The sequence below is a fragment of the Alosa pseudoharengus genome, unplaced genomic scaffold (assembly GCF_046254945.1).
Source record: "Alosa pseudoharengus isolate Yale_2024_CS ecotype anadromous, Long Island Sound unplaced genomic scaffold, YU_APseudo_1.1 YU_APseudo_1.1_scf_11, whole genome shotgun sequence".
Taxonomy (NCBI): Eukaryota; Metazoa; Chordata; class Actinopteri; order Clupeiformes; family Clupeidae; genus Alosa; species Alosa pseudoharengus.
Window position 1 is genome coordinate 22,392,375 of NW_027468576.1, and position 19,815 is coordinate 22,412,189.

The 19,815-nt window shown below is 44.7% G+C and overlaps 1 protein-coding gene across 5 annotated transcripts in view; it reads right to left on the reverse strand.

Moving 5' to 3' along the window:
* Positions 1-19,815, reverse strand: part of evi5b (ecotropic viral integration site 5b) — a 57,269-nt gene that overhangs the window by 17,257 nt on the left and 20,197 nt on the right. For 3 of the 5 annotated variants that reach the window (XM_076278429.1, XM_076278431.1, XM_076278432.1), the window contains exons 3-17: positions 14,639-14,828; positions 11,370-11,594; positions 9,584-9,658; positions 8,694-8,819; positions 8,042-8,185; positions 7,444-7,533; positions 6,954-7,051; positions 6,532-6,592; positions 6,096-6,149; positions 4,308-4,340; positions 3,499-3,651; positions 2,224-2,355; positions 1,731-1,871; positions 1,337-1,495; positions 555-701 (exon numbers count right to left, since the gene is read on the reverse strand). In XM_076278429.1, the coding sequence (XP_076134544.1) occupies positions 555-701; positions 1,337-1,495; positions 1,731-1,871; positions 2,224-2,355; positions 3,499-3,651; positions 4,308-4,340; positions 6,096-6,149; positions 6,532-6,592; positions 6,954-7,051; positions 7,444-7,533; positions 8,042-8,185; positions 8,694-8,819; positions 9,584-9,658; positions 11,370-11,594; positions 14,639-14,828 (1,828 nt within the window). The remainder of the gene's footprint in view (positions 1-554; positions 702-1,336; positions 1,496-1,730; positions 1,872-2,223; positions 2,356-3,498; positions 3,652-4,307; positions 4,341-6,095; positions 6,150-6,531; positions 6,593-6,953; positions 7,052-7,443; positions 7,534-8,041; positions 8,186-8,693; positions 8,820-9,583; positions 9,659-11,369; positions 11,595-14,638; positions 14,829-19,815) is intronic. The other 2 variants (XM_076278430.1, XM_076278433.1) reach the window with 2 other exon arrangements.

Here is a 19,815-nt window from a genome sequence, read left to right on the forward strand (position 1 = left end):
TGTGATGGTGATGTTGACTTGCTATTACAAAGGGTCAACCAAGGTAAATTTCAAAACTATCTCTTTACATGTCGTTGACATAAATCAGTAATGTCCATGTCAGGAGTGGCTGTTGAGGCAAGCAAACCTGGACCAACTAGTGTTGAGTGACCAACTATGCCTTTGTTTGGACTTTCATTAAATCAATTTCACTTTTCCTGACTTTAGTTTTGCTCCAACAAACTAAACACTAACCTATTGCTTCCTCTGAGGCAGTATATAAGACATACAGTAATTTTCTGTCCATTAGCTGCATTGTGTATAAACCGCAGGACAGCATTTTATGCAAGTTAAAAAAACGAAACCATATTAATACCATATTAACTGCCCCCGTGTATTAACCTCATAGCTGAAGAAATTTTACAAAAATCAATGTATAAACCTCGGCTTATACTGTAGTTGGGAAATTACAGTAAGTGTGTACGTTTGCTCGCTGTCTTGCAAAGAGGGAAGCTTTTACAGAAGTCAAAGCTGAAATGGACTGTACCAATCGGGTTAGGGTGGCGGCTCCTCACCTTACACTCGATCTCGGCCAGCTTGCGCTTGACGACCTGCATCTGGGAGTGCAGCTCCTTGTTCTGGCCAGTCACGGTTTGGAGGCGCTCCTGGACGTTCCGGGACTCCATTTCGGCTCGCCGCAGCTGGTTGCTATGGATCTGGTTCTGTTTCCCAGGGTAACATGGCAGGACAAAGAAAGAACATTAGACACAACTCAACTTCATTCTGTGTTTTACCGTACCATCTTAACCTAGTAAATAAGGATAGTTACATCCTATGTATACTTTCTCTCGAGTTTTGAACAAAAGCTGCCAAGAACAAATAATGCTAGATATCTGCTGCCCTCTAGTGACCAGGTCCTGACATTACAAGTGAAGCCAAGCTGCATAAGCACGAAACACTGCCACGACAATGACTTTGCCTCAAAGTTTGACTAGTGTGCAAAATTACTCTGAACATTGGCGTCTCTATATGAATTATATTTATGTGCACATGCTCATCTTTCTGTAAGTGTGAATTTCACTTTGTGTTCTCATGTTCATGTTTGAGTCTGACAATGTGAGTATGCAAGTGGTGCCAGTTTGTGTGTGTTTGTGTGTGTTAATTAATCTGGCTAGCTGCTGATTTTAACCTTGATGGCTGCAGCCTTTGTTGATATTCTAATGTGTTTTTTCTTTCTTCTACTGTTTTTAATGTCATTTTTATTCTGTAACACTTTGAGATTTCTTGAGAATTAACATAAAGTGCTTTACAAATTATTATTTGTTTGTGTGTGTGTGTGTGTGTGTGTGTGTGTTACCTGAGTCTCCAATTCTAGCATCCTCTGGCGTGTCTCTCGGAGCTCGGCCTGGGCCTCGGCTTCCCTCAGCCGCACGCTCATCAGCTCGTCCTGGAGCTCGCTCACCGTGTTTTTTCTCGGGCTGTCCTTCCATCGGCCCGCCGTCCGCGCCAAGTGCCTCTGCACACAAACAGACACACACACACAAACACAGACTTATTACGTTGGGTAGTGTGACATGCAATACTCCCATCGTCTAATTAACAAACATACTCAGATGGCTAAGGTTTTGGCTGTTGAGGAAGTAGTTGTATTTATAGTTGGTACACTTCCTTGTACAAACTCTTTGTGTACAGTATGTTTATGAGTGTGAGTGATCATGATGAAGTGTGTGTTTGTGTGTGTGCATGCTGACCTGCCAGTGGTCCTCCAGGTCTCGGACCTGCTGTCTGAGCTCCTTGAGTCCAGTCAGGGCCTCCGCCTCCCTCAGTTTCACCCCGATGAGCTCCTCCTGCAGCTGCACCACGTTATTCTCCTCCGGCAATGACGTGTTCCTCTGAAAGAAACACCCACACACACACAACAGTGTCAATTAGGTCTTGTGCCACTAGGGTTAGGTAAATCTGGTGATTTACTGACTCCACTCCATTAATATGATTTATGTGCACTCCATTTATATGAAATTCAAGTGGCACATTAATATATGGGTTGCTAATATATTGCACAAAAGTTCTCCGTAATGAAGAATTAATTTCCATTCCAGTGCATTTTAAACTCTATGGATGGCCTTCTGAAGACACACGGTCATTAATCAACACATCACAGTTATTTGTTATCATTGTGTCAAAGTACTCATCCTGCTTAGCGTAATACAATAGTGTGTGCATAGCCTGAAAAATGGGACACACCCTCTCTATGTCCAGGATCTTGTCCTGCATCTCCTTGAGGGCGCACTGAGACTCGGCCTCCTTGAGCCGGGCCTGAACCAGTTCCTTCTCCAGCTGCAGGATGAAGTCCTCCGAGTAACGACAGTTCCCCTTCTGAGAGAGAGAGAGACTAAGAGTGAGAAAATGACTGAGAATGCTATTATCATTTTATATCAAACCAACGTAGAGCTATTAGAAAGGCAAAATCACACATCATGTAGAGGTTCTGAGGGCATTGCTTTAATCTCACTCACAGAACAGCTTTTCTCCTGTAGCATGGACCCCTCGTGTCATTCATAATTAATGTGCAGTGCGCTGCATACAAAGCTTTGAACAATGCATCATAATTTCCACTGCAACTCTTCCACAGGCTGTTTGCATAATGTGTAATGGAGGGTCTCACGACACAAGTCAGCAACGAGCTACATTATGTTAAACAGCTGCTCAAACACCCTTTTATGTCATGAAACACATTACGATGCAAACGGCCTGACGGCCAGCGTATCAATACTTAAACAGCTTTTTATTCCGCCTCCGTGGCCCAGTTGATATGATCCACAGGAGCAGCAGTGGCTCGTCGTGGCCCGTTGCATATTCATGAGGCACTTATGCATTGGAACGGGCCTAAACAAATGCCTGATGGTGCAGTGCCACCATTTGTGTACTGATCTGAAGTCAGCTGTTTAAAGAGCAGTGGCAAGACCGAAGTGTGATCTGGCGGAAAAATTAAACACAAAACACTGATACACTCGTGCGATAACTTTGTACTCTAAAGAGAGTGTTTTCTGTTGCAGACAACATACATTTTTTCTCCTTCTCAAAAGCAGGTTTGAAATTGTGTCCAAACATAAGAAAGTGCAATGGGAAATGTGTACAGTAGTCATAAAATAAGAAATAGTGCATGCATGTAACTTCGTGATTTCACATAAATCTGCTGCCTGTAAAGTGGCCACAATTTTCAACTGCCGTTTGCAAGCTGCATATGAATTGAGAACCTCTGACAAAAATGCAAGTCACTCTCAGACATAACTACAGAACTCTGCAGATAGGACAATACCCCACGTTACACAACTTTCAAAAATTTACCTCAACAAGAACAACATGAGAGCACAACACACCAAAGCTCTCTCACCGACAGTTCCAGTGACAACCCTGGAACTTCCCATTCTGCATGAAAAAGTATGGCTGTTTCCAGACGAGCTCTCCATAACTCTTCCAGCCCTCTAGGTGGCGATGTGACACTGCAGTGGTGCTTACCCCTTGCTGCTGATGGAGCTGCTGGAGCTGGCGGATCGTGTTGTGGGCCTGCTCCAGCTGAGCGTTGGCATCCTCGCTCTGCTGTTTGACCGTGGCCAGCTCCCGCTTGACCAGGTAGTTCTCCTCTGCCTCTTGCGCTCGAGTCACCTGCCCCTTTAGGCCAGGGGAAGGAAGGAGGGAGGGATGACGGGGGAAGGATGGCCAACCAAGGAGTGGGAGAGGAGAGTCGTCAGGTGTGTGTGTGTGGAAAGGTTGTGTGTGAGGGTGTGTGAATATGGGATTCAGGTGAAAAGATGAGGTACAAACGGATGGCCGGGGAGAAAAATGAATGTGTAAAAACGGAAAATAATAATGAAAAAAAAAAAAAAAAAAAAAAACAAGCAAAAACTTGGGAGTACAAGTGTGGAACAGGCCATTCTCGTCTTGCTTGTTAAGCCTTTTCTTGCCTCCTGGCAGCAAAAAAAAAGCCTCTTTGGGGGCAGTTGCCGATTTGGATCGGGTTAGATTTCATGCATCCAAAATTTGGGGCATGCAGTTATTGGACTTGGCATAGTGAGCCGGTGGTTTGGTGCATAAAATCTCACTGCCCTCCACTCCCAAGTGTGTGGAGCCACATGGCACCTCGCCGAATGATTTGCAAGCCAGTATCTTCTGTGATTTCTTTCTTTTTTTAAACTTAGTGACTATGGGCATGCAGAGTTGAGGCGAGCAATAGAACACAGATAAAACCAAGGGAAGAAAAAATAAAAGATAGTGAAAGGTTAGATTTGCAGAGGTTGAGAGGGTGAAGTGAAAAAAGAGATTTATACCTGGATCAATCTATCTGCCAAGGAAGCGCTTTCCTAAAAACAAATAAAAAACAGAGGAGGGAGATATCCACAAGAGAGCACAAAAGAGAGAGAAAGAGAAAGCATACAGACACTTCTTTAAAAAGGAAAAGATAACTAAACAAAGACAACAAACAACAACAACAGACTTTAATTTATTTGACAGAAAAAAAAACAGCAGTAAGTTCCTTAGTTCCTTTCTCTACCCCTCCTCTGTTTGAACTTGGGCAGACTGTCGCCAAAGGGCAAACGCAATCTCAAAAAGACAGAAATTTCAAACTGTCAAGATGAGGAGGAGTAGATAAGGGAACCAGCCCTAAGAGAATGACTGGACGGAACAGCAAGGGGCAGTATACACAAGTGTGTGTGTGTGTACGTGAGCGAGAGGGTGCAGTAGTGACTTTGCAAAAAAGAGCTTAAATAATGTGTGACTGTGTGCTGGTGAGAAGTGGCAAAGCACAGGAAAACAAGAGACAAAGAGGAAGGCAGAATAGGGTGAGAGATCGCCGATTAGAGATAGAGGAGTTATAGAGAAGTAGCAGATGCCTACCGAGGCAAGGGGTTTCAGGTGCCATGCTTGCTGTAATCGAGGGGGGTCACGTTCTCCAGGGTGACTGTAGTTATTGTCTTGCCTTTGCACAAAGATTGGTTCCCCATGCATGTTTGGTTAGTGCATGAGCCGTGAAGACACCAGTATGATATACAGAATGAAACAACTGTTGTTGTTAGGGAGGACGGTTGTCGGGGACCAGGAAGCTGCTGTCCATGGCCGGAACGGAAGCATCATGGGAATGAGATGATGGTGTAAGAGGAGAAGCAGGATGTCAGAGCGCTACCTGGGAAGGCTCGTGCCTTTTTTGTTCATGGTAACAGTGATGCGAGAACAGCCATGCACGCTCAAGCAACAGGTCAGCTCAGCAGCATGCAGAGCATTGATCACATGACTAGCAGCACAACTTCCTCTTGCTGGAGGGGCCAGCCGTCAGTCCAAGCTCAACAGATTTACCGGTCTCTCAAACGCCAGCTAGTTAGCAGTCTCATCATTTAAAAAGGACTTAGACTCAAACTTGCTTTTAGAAGTTTGGATGCTGAATGAGCTACTGCCCAGGAACCAAGAATTTGAGTTGGCCCTCAGCACTTGAGCTGAACAGTCAGACTCGTCTTCCATAGGTAATGAGAGCCACATTTAAGTGGTACCTGTCTGTGAAAATGCCCATGCAGAAATGGACAATGCTACACAACGAGGATCTGCTCACAACCACAGTAGCAGTCTACAGCTGACTTGCCTGTCAAACTAAACATCCACGTCACCTGAGCACAAAAAACAAAGCTCTAGGATTTCCTGCTCTACAAACAAAATTAAAATGAATGACACCGATACATTTTCTTTATTCATTGTGTCACACACACTCACACACTCAAACACTGAGCAGCTTAGTGCCCATGACATACACCGGTGTTATTCATTGAGAGCCTGTGAGCAGAGTGCTGGATGCGAGTGTGATTAACAGGCAAGGCCTGGGCAAGCGTGGACTCGGTCAGGATGAAGATGGGGTAAATGAGGTACAGTGTGTTGCCATGCAGTGGACGGATGGACTCTGATTTTAAATTGACCTCTGTAAATGGTGGAGGAGGAAATTCAACCAAATGCTCTTGGAAGACTATGGAGCCACGTGGATTTGAATGACCAGCTCTCCTCAGTGAACTGAAGTACAGTGGATCTGTCTCTCTTTTCCCCTGTGCTCCTCCTCCTCTCTTGAGTGCACTCACCTTCTCCAGCGTGTCGATCCTCTGCTTCAGGAGCCGGTTCTCTGTTCGCAACCTCTGTGGTGGTGGAGGGAAAACACACCCATACATGAATGGGATCCAACACACACACACACACAATTTTCCATACAATGGATTGAAAAAATTTCAGTAAAGCAGGTTTGGGAGAGACAAACTGAGACAAGCTATTAGACAGTCTATTTTACAATTTACCTTATTATATTCATTATTTTTATATAAAGTTACCTTATTATATCATACAATCATACAAACTAGGAGGAAGTCATCCTGAAAAAAAACATCAGTGATTCTACTCACTACAGTTAACAACCTTGCTGCAAGGTTTTAAATGTTTTCTGAGAAATTAGTTGCATGGTTGTTAGTAGCTTCATTTTAACCTGATCTGAATTAAAGCTTTCGCGTTCTTGCTCAGACGTACCTTGATCTCCACCTGTTCCTCCATCTCCTTGGTTTTGATGGTAGTGTACTCTTTCTCCAACCTGTGGCCACAACACATAGAAGATGAACACACAGAAGGCAAACAAAGCAACATTAACAATCGGGATACATCCACGTCCTATTACTTGCCTGCACTGGGGCACTTATGCTGATAAAACACCCAAACAAATAACCGTAAACAACAACGAGCCAGCTACTTGCATAGCACAAAGAGTCCACAAAATGTACAACTACACACACAGTGAGTGAACATGGTCATTCGCTCCATTTTGTTTTTCTCTTCTTCGTCTTGACTCTTCTAAATCACTGTGTTCAGATGGACTGAAATGAAAGCCCTGCGTGTGCCAAGTCGGGCTGCTAAATGACAGAGAAACGTGCCAAGAGAGAACTGGAAAGACTCACTTCTTCATTTTCTTGGCGTTGTACTTGACTTGGTAAGCAGCTTGGATGACTTTGTCAGGGCCACTCTCCAGCTGATGGGGAATGACCTTCTGAAAGTGCTGTAAAACACACACACACACATATTTAGAAATGAATTATGGTACACTTAGTCAAGTTCAAGTAATTCAATGTGCTTTACATAAACAAAAGCAAACAGTAATAGCTAATAAAAGCATAGAAGGGCAATAGTCAAAGAATAGTTAAAAAAGTAAAGAATAACTTAGGTAGAAATCGTGTACAGCTTTATGATGTAATATGATGTGCAAATCTGACCATGTGTTATTTGCCCATTTTGGAAAATGTAAAGCACCTTAGTAAAATAAATAAATAAAACAAAAAAAGTATAAAAATATAATAGTAAAGAAACCCATTATTATTAATACTGCAATCCCCCACATGCATGTTCAACTATGGGGCAGCACACACAATGGAACAACACTGCAGCCAGTACCTGTAACATTCCCTCCATATCCAGCTGGATGAGTTCAGCCTGGTTCATCTGCAGGATAGCCAGACCCACACGGAACACAATCTCCAGACCCTACAAACACCCATACACACACACACACACACACACACACACACACACACACACACACACACACGTCAAAGGCCTGGAATAGGACCAAATCAGCTACTATAGCATCAACTGTCCAGCAGAGGGCAGTAGTACCTCATTACCAAGTCTCAGTCAAACAGCTGAGGTGTGAGAATGACAGACCTACAAGCTTGCAAGCATGTATATTGAGCATGCTAACAGGAGCCAATACATTTAATGTGATTATCAAGCAGCACACAGGAAGTATAACAGATGTATCTGAAAAGCTTCTGTATGCATACCCATGAACATGTCAAAGAGCTTTATATAGATAAGCATGTTAGCATTTTGTTTAAAGGACCATTGACGCAAGCGTGGATAATGGGCACGGGTTTAGTTACATGTCCCATTATAGTGGCACCAAAACATATATGCAGAAACTTGTGCAAGTGTGTTTGTGTGTGTGTGTGTTTGTTTGTGTATATGTGGGTGTAATGCATGTGTATCGCACCTCACACATGAAGATATCGAATATCCTGGTGGCGACAGGCAGGGGGAAGGAGGTGAGGAAGATGGTGAGGAACCAGGAGGAGGCGTACATGGAGGTGTGGAAGCTCTGAGCCTGGAAGTGCACATGGAGCTCTGGCAGGTGCTCCTGAAGGGGGGCAAAGACCACACACACACACACACGAGAGAGAGAGAGAGAGAGAGAGTGAGACGAGGAGGGTGAGGGGGGGGGGGATGAAACAGATGAAGAGTGACCCAAATAGAAAGACAGAGGGGTTGAGATTAAGAGACAGAAGAAGAAAGGGAGTGTTACAGAGACCGGTGGTGAGAGAGTGGAATGGACAGATACAGGGGGTGAAACAGAGAACAAAGGAACGGAAGATTTGAGACTAAACGCAGTGAGGAGAAGAGGAAGCAGAGACAACGTTCAGTTTCAGTGCTTATTGAGCATGACTCCTGTTCTGATATTCTTGGGCATTCTTGCATGGCATTTCTGTTTTGCTGAAGCAACCACCACAGTCACACACCACAAAACAGGATCTATGCAGCTTTGCAGTTCTCGGTGTTCTTCTGGGTTTAGTTCAGATGGAGTGACACAGGAGGACAGGAGGAGACAAAAGAGAGAGAGAGAGAGAGTGCCTTGGGGAAAGTCTTACTTGGATCATGCACTCAAACTGGTACATGCAGAGGCCCAGCTCTGCCATGCTGGGCTTGAAGAGCTCCCTCAACCTGTAGTCCTGCATCAGCTTCACAAACACACAGAAGGCCTCCTCCTCTGGCATCTGTATGCGCACACACACACACACAGAGAGAGAAAGAGAGAGAGGGGGAGAGAGAGAGAGAGAGAGAGAGAGAGAGAGAGAGAGAGAGAAAAAGAGAGAGAGAATGAGCAGAACAAGAACACATGTAAACATTTAGCATATTGCAGCATAGTAAACCACCACACCCCATATAAAAATGTTATGGAAGAACTATTGGTAAAAACACAGGCCATGTCTCATTCTTGCTGTACTCTCACTGAAAATCTCTGCCACCAATTCCCCATTTCTTTCTCACTCACACGGTAAAAGCTCTTTCAGCCTCCCCACAGTACACTCACAAACACACCTTCCTCAGTAAAAAACAACTCCAAAAAACAAACGAAAACATCTGGGCACCATCATGCATCACATACCACTATGACCTTCCACACATACATACACCAACCAAGGATGTTCAAATTAAGTAGTTAATAGTACTCTTATACAAAACAATGAAAAAACAACAATTGAGTCTATACTTATTTCTCTGCTCAGAAGTGCCTGGTTGAGCTCATCTTTGGATTTGCATTCCAACTGCTACAGAGGTGTTTGATCAGCTGTCAGAGGGTAATTGTTTATTTGTTTGTTTGCTTGTGTGAATTTTTGTGTGCTAGTGAGTGTATTTGTGTATCTGGCAGGAGATTGTGTGCATTTGTGTCCTTGTGTATCTGTCTGCCTTTTGTGTATCCCCAGCTGTGTGTGTGTGTGTGTGTGTGTGTGTGTGTGTGTGTGTGTGGCCATGTTACCTGCATGAGCAGCAGACCCACGATGAATGCGCTGCCTTGGCAGTAGCCCACCTCACGGTCCACCAGAGAGTACGCCTGCAAACAGGAAGTGACAGAGCGAGTGAGTGAGTGAGTGAGTGGCCAGCCAGGCAGCCATGAATTATCCAGAACAAAGCGAGAGGATCATGCACACAGATGTACACATACACACACACACACACACAGACACACACATACATACACACACACTTTCTCTCCCCCACACACACATACTCTCCAGCTCTTCCATACACATGTAAAACACACAAACTGCATTGCTGGGAGATTTTTGAGGTCGAGGTGTAAGTGTAGAGTCAACACTATTAAAATGGGCCTCAGAATCCATCCACGGGACACACAACAGCCCCTTCATTCTCCTCCTCCCTGGTCCTCCTCCCCGGCCCACGGCTGGGGGAAGATGCTGCTTAGAGATTCCCTGAAGTACTTCTCGCCTTTATTTCAATTTGTGGCACCAAATCACAGCATGGGCACTTGAGTTATGCTTATAGATCCAGAGTGAGTCTCAGTGGCTTGGCACAGGGACAGATTGATATCCAGAGTGCAAATGTGCTAGTGTCATCAACATGAGAAAGCACGGGAGGTTTTCAAAAACAAACTATGGGGAAGCTGAAACCAAAGCTGAAACTATAGGCAGATCATGACGCCAATCCAACAAGCCAATAAGCGACAAGACTCTTCACACGACAAGAGAAAAGCCACCGACCATATACAGTAATTTCCTGTGTATTAGCCACACTGTGTATAAGCCTCATCATAGTGTTTTAAGCAAGTTAAAAGAAAAAAACAACAACATATTAATACCATATTAACTGCTCCCGTGTATTAACCTCATAGCTGAAGAAATTTTGCAAAATCAACGTATAAGCCACGGCTAATAGTTGGGAAATTACGATACTCGAGTCACTCACCCAAACAAAGCTGTGAAACCGGTCAAGCACAGGGTGTTTTGGGTCAGTGGGAGAGAGGAAAGCCTGCACTTTTACTGCAAAGCATCGAAACGACAGATCAACAGAGAAGATGTTTTATTTTGCTAGTCATAACGAGTGGGTGTGCAAATGTGACTGAGGGAAGCAGAGACTCCAAGTCATATCTCACAGCAGTAAATAACCTGGCAGAACGAATAGGGTCAAGAACGGCCATAACTGTGAGGCAGCCATATTTCTGCCTGATCTGTGGCTGATCCAGCCTTGATGTGATTTAAACACCTCTAAGGCAGTGGGGGCTAAAGCTCCTGTTTGCACAAAAGCCTGGCTAATACCCTCTTGATTTAACATTCTGTCAGAAGCCCTGTCTGTGATTTTGTGCACTAAAAATAACACAAATCCAGCTGATCGAATGCTGGATTAGGTTGTTGTTTATTAGGTTACTTTTGGCCCTGAATTTGATGCTTCACTGACGTTTCTCTGCCATCTCATCCTAATCCACTTCATATCTATTTCTCACTGGCTTCCACTAAGGGTGTTTCAAATTCCCTTTTATTTCGGTGCCTAACATCTTGGCTCCAAGCATCACAACACTCAATGCATTACATGTGCATGACTCTAACTAAGTGCATTCAAGTTTCAACAACTGGGCCTCGGGTCTTGTATTATTACTTTGTGGCGATGTTAACATACTAAAAACTTGGCCAATAGACTAACTTCAAAAACTGGGCAGCCGAGTTTAGAGTTTGTGAGTTCCTTTGGGCAAGAAGGAAAGGACCTGGCACTGGCTCCCTCAGTTTGAGCCTCTGTCATATCCGTCTTACCTTCATGACGTTGAAGAGGACCTCCTGGCCCAGGCTGTCCTTCTCCTTAAAGAACTGGTGCTCGGGGTAGGTGCGGGCGATGTCGCGGCGGATCAGCTTCTCGCAGGGCGACGACATCTTCAGCAGCTCCGAGTACTGGTCCTTGATGGGCATATTCTGGGCACTGCACAGCAGCTGCCACACGATGGCCCGGAAGTGGTGAGGGATGCCTTTACGCACCAGGTCCTGTGACGACACACACAGACACACACACACAGACACACAGACACACAGACACACACACACACACACACACACACACACACACACACACACACACACACAGACACACAGACACACAGACACACAGCTTAGTCTAGATACAGATTCCAAAATGTACACACACACACACACACACACACACACACACACACAGACACCCTGCTTAGTCTAGATACAGATTCCAAAATGTACAAGACCACATGGTTGGCAGCTGGTTGGTTTTCCACTGAAAGAACATGTGGGACAGACACCATAGGGTAGGATTAAAGGCCTAATGTTTGATCTCGAAGTCTGTTTTACACCATGTGAAAATGTGCAATTCTTCAAATGTGTCCCCAGTTGGGGGTTCCAAAACATCTACAAATGAACTAATCATGGCAATCAAAAATAACACAAATCCAATCCATTCAGATCTGACAGATAATCCCAGAACTGCCTCTCCATTTAAACTAATTGACAAGACACTGTGAATCTGAGCAAAAAAGTCCACTGTGTTATGTAAACACACAAACTCATCATAAGCAGATTGAGTATCCCGGCCTGACCTGTCTAGACCAGCGCCACACAAACACACTGCACACAGGCGGCCCCCGTCTGCCATCCTCTGATCCGGATTTGACCGTGGGCCTTCAGTGTGTGCCGGCCGGGCGTGTTTTTACAACGGAGCACCTCGGGAATGATAATGTGATTTTTACGCTGCTGGAGTCTAATCTCAGCAGCGATGTCTTCAGCGGAGCCAAATGTTTTCCTTTTGCGGTTTAGGTCTGTCGTGACTGCATTAAGCCCAGATCAAGAGCGGCGGAGAAAGAGAGAGAGAAACACAGAGACAGAGTCAGAGAAAGACAGATAGAGAGAGAGAGAGAGAGAGAGAGAGAGAGAGAGAGAGAGAGAGAGAGAGAGAGAGAGAGAGAGAGAGGAGTGGGGGTAGTGCAGAGGTGGGGGAACGGGGGTGATGTCAGGAAGGGGAAGTGTGAGAGAGAGCAAGAGAAAAACAACATGCTGGACCCACATTACGAAACAACATGCAGCAAGGGTAAGAGTGCTGGACGCTTACAGAGTGATATGGAGAGAGTTCAAATGAGGAGGCCGATATAGGAGTGCGTGATGGAGACAGACTGTGGGCCAGCAGAGTGGATCAGGAGTGAGAGTGAGACTCGGGTGGAGACTGTGAGGGCGTGATCCTTCCTCGCTGTGGTGCTCTCTGTGTGTGTCTGGACATCTGCTTTTTCCCTGGGGCTGGGAGGCGGTCCGCTCACCTCTCAGGGTCAGCAGGACCAAAGAGTGCAGCTCTCACCGCTAGAAAAACCTGCCTCTCTCTCAGTCTGCTCTCTGTTTGCTCATAGCTTCTCTCAAAGCTCTCTCTAACTCTCTAGCATAAAAACGTATACACACACACGCACGCACGCACACATTGACACACACACAGACATACAGAGACATACACACACACAGCTGTAGGCTCGGGATCATATTGCATCTTTCTGAAGCCTGTCACTGGGGATGACGACTCATGGGGCCCAGAGAAGCCCTGGAGGGGAGGCTGATCTCCACAACTCTGAAGACAACGGAGAAAAAATGTCAGCGCTGACGCAACAGAAACAATTGCAGTCTAGGCACTTTTTTTACCCTTATTGCCTCAGGTCAGTGGAAACAAGAGTTTAACAACTCGCAGTATATGTTTTTGTGTGCTCAGCAAGAACAATATGGCAAAATGGTCACTGTTTTTTAATCTTCTGCTGACAGTCTTCATAAAACCTGTCATGACTCAGGCACAGAGACACAAAGAAATGCATTCATGGGGTTCTAGAAGCATTCTTAAGGTCAAAACAGAATGGTCTTTGAAGTGAACTCTTAGAGACTTGGTTTTGCTTAAAATACAAACCACCATGAAAGCCAACGTAGACCATGACCTTTCAAAACAGCATCACGTGTGGTGCAGCCAAACACAGCTGGTTAACCAGGAGGAATGTGTTCTTACTTTAGGACACTGACCAGAAGTAATCTGTTGCTGAGAAATCATAACAAAAGAAAATCGCTTTCGGACATTTCATGCATTCTGTACGATCATAAAAACAACCAACCTTCCACCTGAGACTCATCAAATGAATATCAAACAGTCCTTGAAAGGAAAACAGTTCTTCATAGCAAGATGTTTCTAGTCAGGTGTTGATAGTACAGTAGGGTAAAAATATTCAGGTGATCACTGGTTGTGCTGCCATTGAAGCTAGTACCGGTATTTCATTTGATAGTGTTTGTGTACTAATTAAGAGGCTCAAATAAATAACAATAGAAAAAAAGAAAGAAAAACAAACAAACAACCTGCAATGTAACCCTATATTAGTACCTGTGAGTTCTATATACACTGATGCTTAGGAGTCTTCTGAAATCCCTGCTGGTGTGTCATTCAGTGCGTCATTATCTCGGGCGACTCATTTCTAGAATGTGTCTGGGTGTGATGACACATGAAACTCTTCAGCACAACAAGACTCTCCCTCTAGACTGCAAGCTCTTAAATCTTTTGCCCTGGTAGCAGCGAGGCTTGAGCAGTATCAAAGCTGAGGCTCCAGACACTTACAGTGGCACAGCTAAATATAAACCCTCTCACTGGCGGTTCAAGGACAGCGATGAGGGGTCGGTGAGGGTAACAGCTGCTGTGGTGCTATCTTTGCTGTGAGTTCCTCGGCAGTGACAGAAAACATGGCAGCATTTCCCGGGTTCCACCTGAGCAAGGCTTCTCAGACAGGGATTAAACCCTGAGGGAATAGGGTTGGATTTTCAGAGGACGGCTTTTCAAAATGCAATTTAGTCTCAATTCTCGCCACTCTACAGATCCTTGCAGTCCCTATTTAATCCAATCATACTGCATGCAATAAGATTTAACAAGTCATACCTCTCACAGTCAGGTTGTCCAAACTTTGTTATTAAGACTAAGAGCACCTTATTACTTGGTAATCATGTATTTCTTTACATTTAGATACATGCAGCTCTTCGCTGGAGTGAGCTCTTACTTTCAGCTGTTTCTCCTTCTTCTTGCGGATCTCTTCCCAGTCGTTGACGATGCGTCCCCATAGGATCCATGAGTCCTCCTCCAAGTGGGACAGGTTTGAGGAGGCTGAGGAGCTGGACACCAGGGAAGAGCCACTGTTCCTCCGTGAGCCATTCACAGAGCGCAGGGACTTACTGTCCGTCTCCAACAACCTGCCAGGGGTCACCAGAGATATGCTCAGTCAATTTCATTCATCCTCCAATCAGTTGTCAATTGTGTTGTTTTAAGACCAATAACTTAAAACAGGGTTCCCACTCTAGTCAAATGTAAAATTCCATGACTTTTCCCTGACAAAAAACCTGAATCCAAGACTTACTATATAAATGGTACAATATTACTGACCAATGAGTTCAGAGCAGCCGCGTAGCGTTCAAGAATCATTTACTTTTCTAGAGAGGGAGGTCAATAAATGGGCATTGAATGAATAAAGTGCGGGCTACTCAAGCAAGCAGTAAAGCTAACCAGACATACACTAGTTCTGAAATATTTGTATTAATGTATTTTGGCAAGTAAATTTTAAACTGCTACGACAAAATCCCCTGATATTCCATGACATTACCCCAAAAATGATAAAATTTCCTGACTTTCCATGTCTGAAATAGACTGCAAAAATCCATGATATTCCAGAAATTCCATGACCCGTGGGAACCCTGCTAAAAGCAATCGAATCCAACGATTTCCTTAAAATTAAAATGCAACAATTTTGTCAACTAATTATTAACTCATTGAGCTGAACTCATTGAACTGAACTCAAAATTAAGTTTTTCTGAAACAACAAAAGCTGAAACAGTGACATGGAACATCAAAGGCAAAAGGTCATGGAACGAAAACAGCTCACACAATCAGAGCTGTACATCTGTGACCAGTGACATGAATGATAGCACATTAGTCATGTACATGCTCTGTAGTAGTACACAAAATGCTAGTAAATGCTAAGCTTATCAGAGTTTCCATCCATGCCTTCAAATAATATGAGCTACGCTTCGGATCACACCTCAGGGCAAATTCACACCCCCCCCCCCCACACACACACACTCATTCCTCCGCATTAGGGTTTTTCCATCACAAGGCAAACGCAGACTCATTGTGCTGGATGGACCTCAGGAGCCCTGGCTCTCCACCAGTGGGGCTGCGGCTGACCAGAGCGCAGAGCAGAACACAGAGCAGAGCAGAGCAGAGCAGAGGAGAGGAAGCCTGAGGCCTGCAGAAAAAGGCCGCTTCCTTCCCAACAAACAATCCCCCTGTAATGTCACTGCCGGCATTTACTTGGCAGCACTTAATGCCCATCCCACAGCCCTCCCCCAACTCCGTGTGGAAATGGGCTCCTGGATGCCTTTGACGCGGATCCAAAGCACACTTAGTGAGCCAGGGCAGCGCCATCCTCCAGCGCCAGCATCTAGCAAAGGTGGCAGAAAAAAATGTGGCCAAACACACATCAGAGAACACTGGATTGGAGTGATGGCGTCCAAATGGCTCTACCTCCACACTCTCCCATCTCCCTGCACTGTGATGGATGGATGAAGTCGTGGGTGTAGAGGACAGTGTGGGGGAAATGATGCGGAGCGTAAGTTTCTACGGAGGCTCACCATAGTGCGGAGAGAAGGGCTAAGCCTTCACATACTAACGCACGCAGTTTCTGCCAGGGAAAAACTTCAAATTGGCTCTGTTTTCCTCATAAATCCTTTTGAAGTCAGCTTGAGTGCATTTCCACACTCAAATAAAAAAAGTACCATTATTAAATTCAATAGTAGCCTATGAGAAAAAGGTCAATGGTGATGTTTGAGGTTACTTTAAATAGCCTGGGATGTAGTTAGCTAGTCAGTCATTATTTAGGAGAAACCTTGGCCTACAACACATGTTTAATATCCATTTGAATCATCTACAGTTCTTCATTTAACAGACGCTTTTATCCAAACCGACTTACAACAATGAGGAATAACATCAATCTACTTTGCAGAGGAGAGAGAACTTAAGTAACAATTAATGGTGCCGTCAGCAATTGCGCATTGGTTTATGATCATATTTAAAATTATTAGCAGATGCTTTTGTCCAAAACAGCATAAATTATAATTTAACCAAGGACCAAACAAAACACACCAGAGAGGCCTCACCCCTACCTTCAGCATTCCCAGAGAAACTCCACACAGGGTTTTGTTTTTGTTTTGGGGACAGGCTGCCTCCACTGTTTCCAATTTACAGAGCCTGGGCTACTTACAGAGACTGGGTTTCTTTTTTACAGTGTAGTGTACTCATGGAATGGGCAGCTAAGAGGAGTTGATTGCTGAATGTGGAAAAAAGCTAGTTAAGTGTTATTGAAGGAAATAATGGTAGAGGAAGGAGGAGACAACAAAAGGAGAGAAGAAGGGAAGTGCATGGTAAGTACATGTTAGGTGTGTTGAGTTGTTAGGAGTGTTAGGAAGAGGAAGATTTGGGTCTTCAAGAGTTTCTTGAAGAAAGAGAGGGACACACCTGCTCTGGCAGCAATTGGTAAGTTGGCAATGAGTCAAGGGAAATGCCTGGAAAATGCCGCTCTCTCCAGGGACACTCTCTACCCACACAAGAGTACTACTTTTCCAGGCCTGGGCTTTAAATAGACTAGTTTTTGACATCTTACACATTCCTGCTCTGCACTTCACTGAGCCTGTCTGACTGCACAATTTCAAGAAGACCGATTTCTGAATTTGTAAACCTTTAAAAGAAACAAACCGTCTCTATCAGGGCTCCTGGCTCTCTAGGAATAGCAACATGCATGCAGTGCAGATGATGGGACTTCTGCCAGCCTCAGTTCATTAAGGGCTCTGGAGGTTCACAAACCAGATGATGTCTGTTGTGCTTAATGTGAACACACCATAATTAAATACACATGCATGTACACTTCTGAAGCTATTCTGTGGTGAAAAGTCTAGTCCTCTAGCCAAAAGGGGAATGAGTCTTCTCTACTTGAAAGTACTAATCAGATGTTCACAGACAGGTTCTTGAGAGTTCTTTACTGAGAGGCAGTTCAGTCTAAACTGAACTCGGGTCAGTGCTGTGACTGGGCCTCATTGCTCGGACAAGTGTCTCAGGGATCAGGCGACCGGCACACAAAAGGACTTGGAAACACGATCTCGGAAAAAGCAGTCGTGGCCTCTCAGAGGGAACTGGGAGGGGGGGGGGGGGGAGAGTGTGTGCTAACTGTGGGTGTGTGTGGGGTGACATCATCGAGGGTGCTCCCTGATGGGGTGGGGTTACGGCTGAATTTGGGTCAGGATGGTGTAGGAAGTGGAGGAGTTTGGGGGGGGGGGGGGGGTTGGGGGGGTTAAGGCAGAGAGAGTATTGTATGTGGGAACAAGGAGACAAAATGAAGGGGGGAGGGTGGAAGGACAAGTAGAGGCGAGCAATTATGGGACAGCTCAGAAGAGGAATGACAGCTTCGAAACAGAAATGCTGGAGGACGAAAATTACTTTTTACTTTTTCAATACAAAAATAGCTTTACAGCCAAATAACATTTACTAAATTCATACCCGTAAGACAAATCACTAGCCCATGGGACCTGATAACAAATGATAAACAGTCTGTAATATCAGTGGTTCTTGTCTTCTGGCATCAGATGTTTAAAAACTCGCTGTAAGTAAGAATCAGCCAAGGCTTGGAGGCATTATAGATTTCCTGCCTGACCTGCATCTCTGGGCTCAAGCTCATGTTTGCCTTGCTCCAGTGACACATTCACCTTGACTCAGAGAGAGCAGATGGTAAACACACATGGAGCTCAGGAGCTCATGTGCTGCTGCTACCACTGCCTCACATGCAACAGAGATGGACAATACAGGTTCCCTTAGGAACTGACCGTTTACGTGCACTGCAAAGATATGCTTGACCTTACATTACCATCAGGGGCAGCACATGAATCAAAAGGCAAATGACAGGCCTACAACATACAGAAATATACACTCATGGCAGCTACTCAAAATCATATCCCTTCAAGCTTTCCAGTAAAATCGAATAAATCTTTGAGTTCCTTATTACATCCTTTTGAAAAAAGGAGGAACTCTCAGGCCAACTGGCTACATATCAACTTTGTTAAGCTAAGCATTGAGGTAATAATAAGAGTGGCAATCTTCCATCAAATCAGGGCAAATGAAAGGTGTAAAAAGATAAAAACCATGTGGTGGCATTTGGCTGGACTCTACTAATGCTGACCTTTGCACTTCATAAGAGCAATGGTGAGTATTCCCCATGGGAACTCTGAACAGTTTCAATCAATAGAAAGGCAGAGAAGTGGAGTTCATTCTACACTTCATAAACCTTCATCAAGTGACAGAATCCAGAGTTACATTCTGCACTGCACTACACTACATAACTCCTATCTACTTAGTGATGCAGGAACGGAATGTACATCAGAACATTTCAGACACAGTAAACAGAGGGCAACCTCAAGAGGATACAACTGCACACTCACGCTCACACAACCTGCTTTTACTCTCAGCTGTCCTCTCTTCAGTAAATCATTTACCAGTGGTTAAACAAAAAGCAACGTGTCACACGTGGCAAACACAAGAATCCTACACGGTCACAGCATGGCAAATGGATATTTAACAGTAAATAGCCAAAGAAAAAAAACATTCATCTCACTCAGAAGTTTCTACTTCCTACAGCAAACAACAGGCTTACATCTTACATCAAGTTCTAACCATATCTGCAAAAAAAACAGTTCTACTTTTGTATGTGTGTGTGTGTGTGTGTGTAGGCCTTGCTGAGGAGTCACATGAGTGTGTGTTTGTGCATGTGAGTGTGTATGTGTGTGTCGGTGCGCGTGTTAAGGAGCTTACCAAGAGAAGCTCATGGTAGAGTGCTGCTCATGTCTGCTCATGTACCAGTGAGTGGAGCATCCAGATAACAGCACAGGCTAACTGTCTGCCTGCCTACCAGCCAGCCCGAACTGTGAGGAGAGCGGCACCCTGGCTTTCTGCCAGATATACACCCTTTCCTCTCTCTCACACACACACACGCGCACACGTAAACGCACACGCACACAAACACACGCACACACAAGCCCTTATCGGCTAAGTGCAAAGGCCAACAACCAATACACATATTGAGCTATACCCTGAATCTGAGTGTGCTCATGCGTGTTTCACTACAGAAAACAAATCAAAACA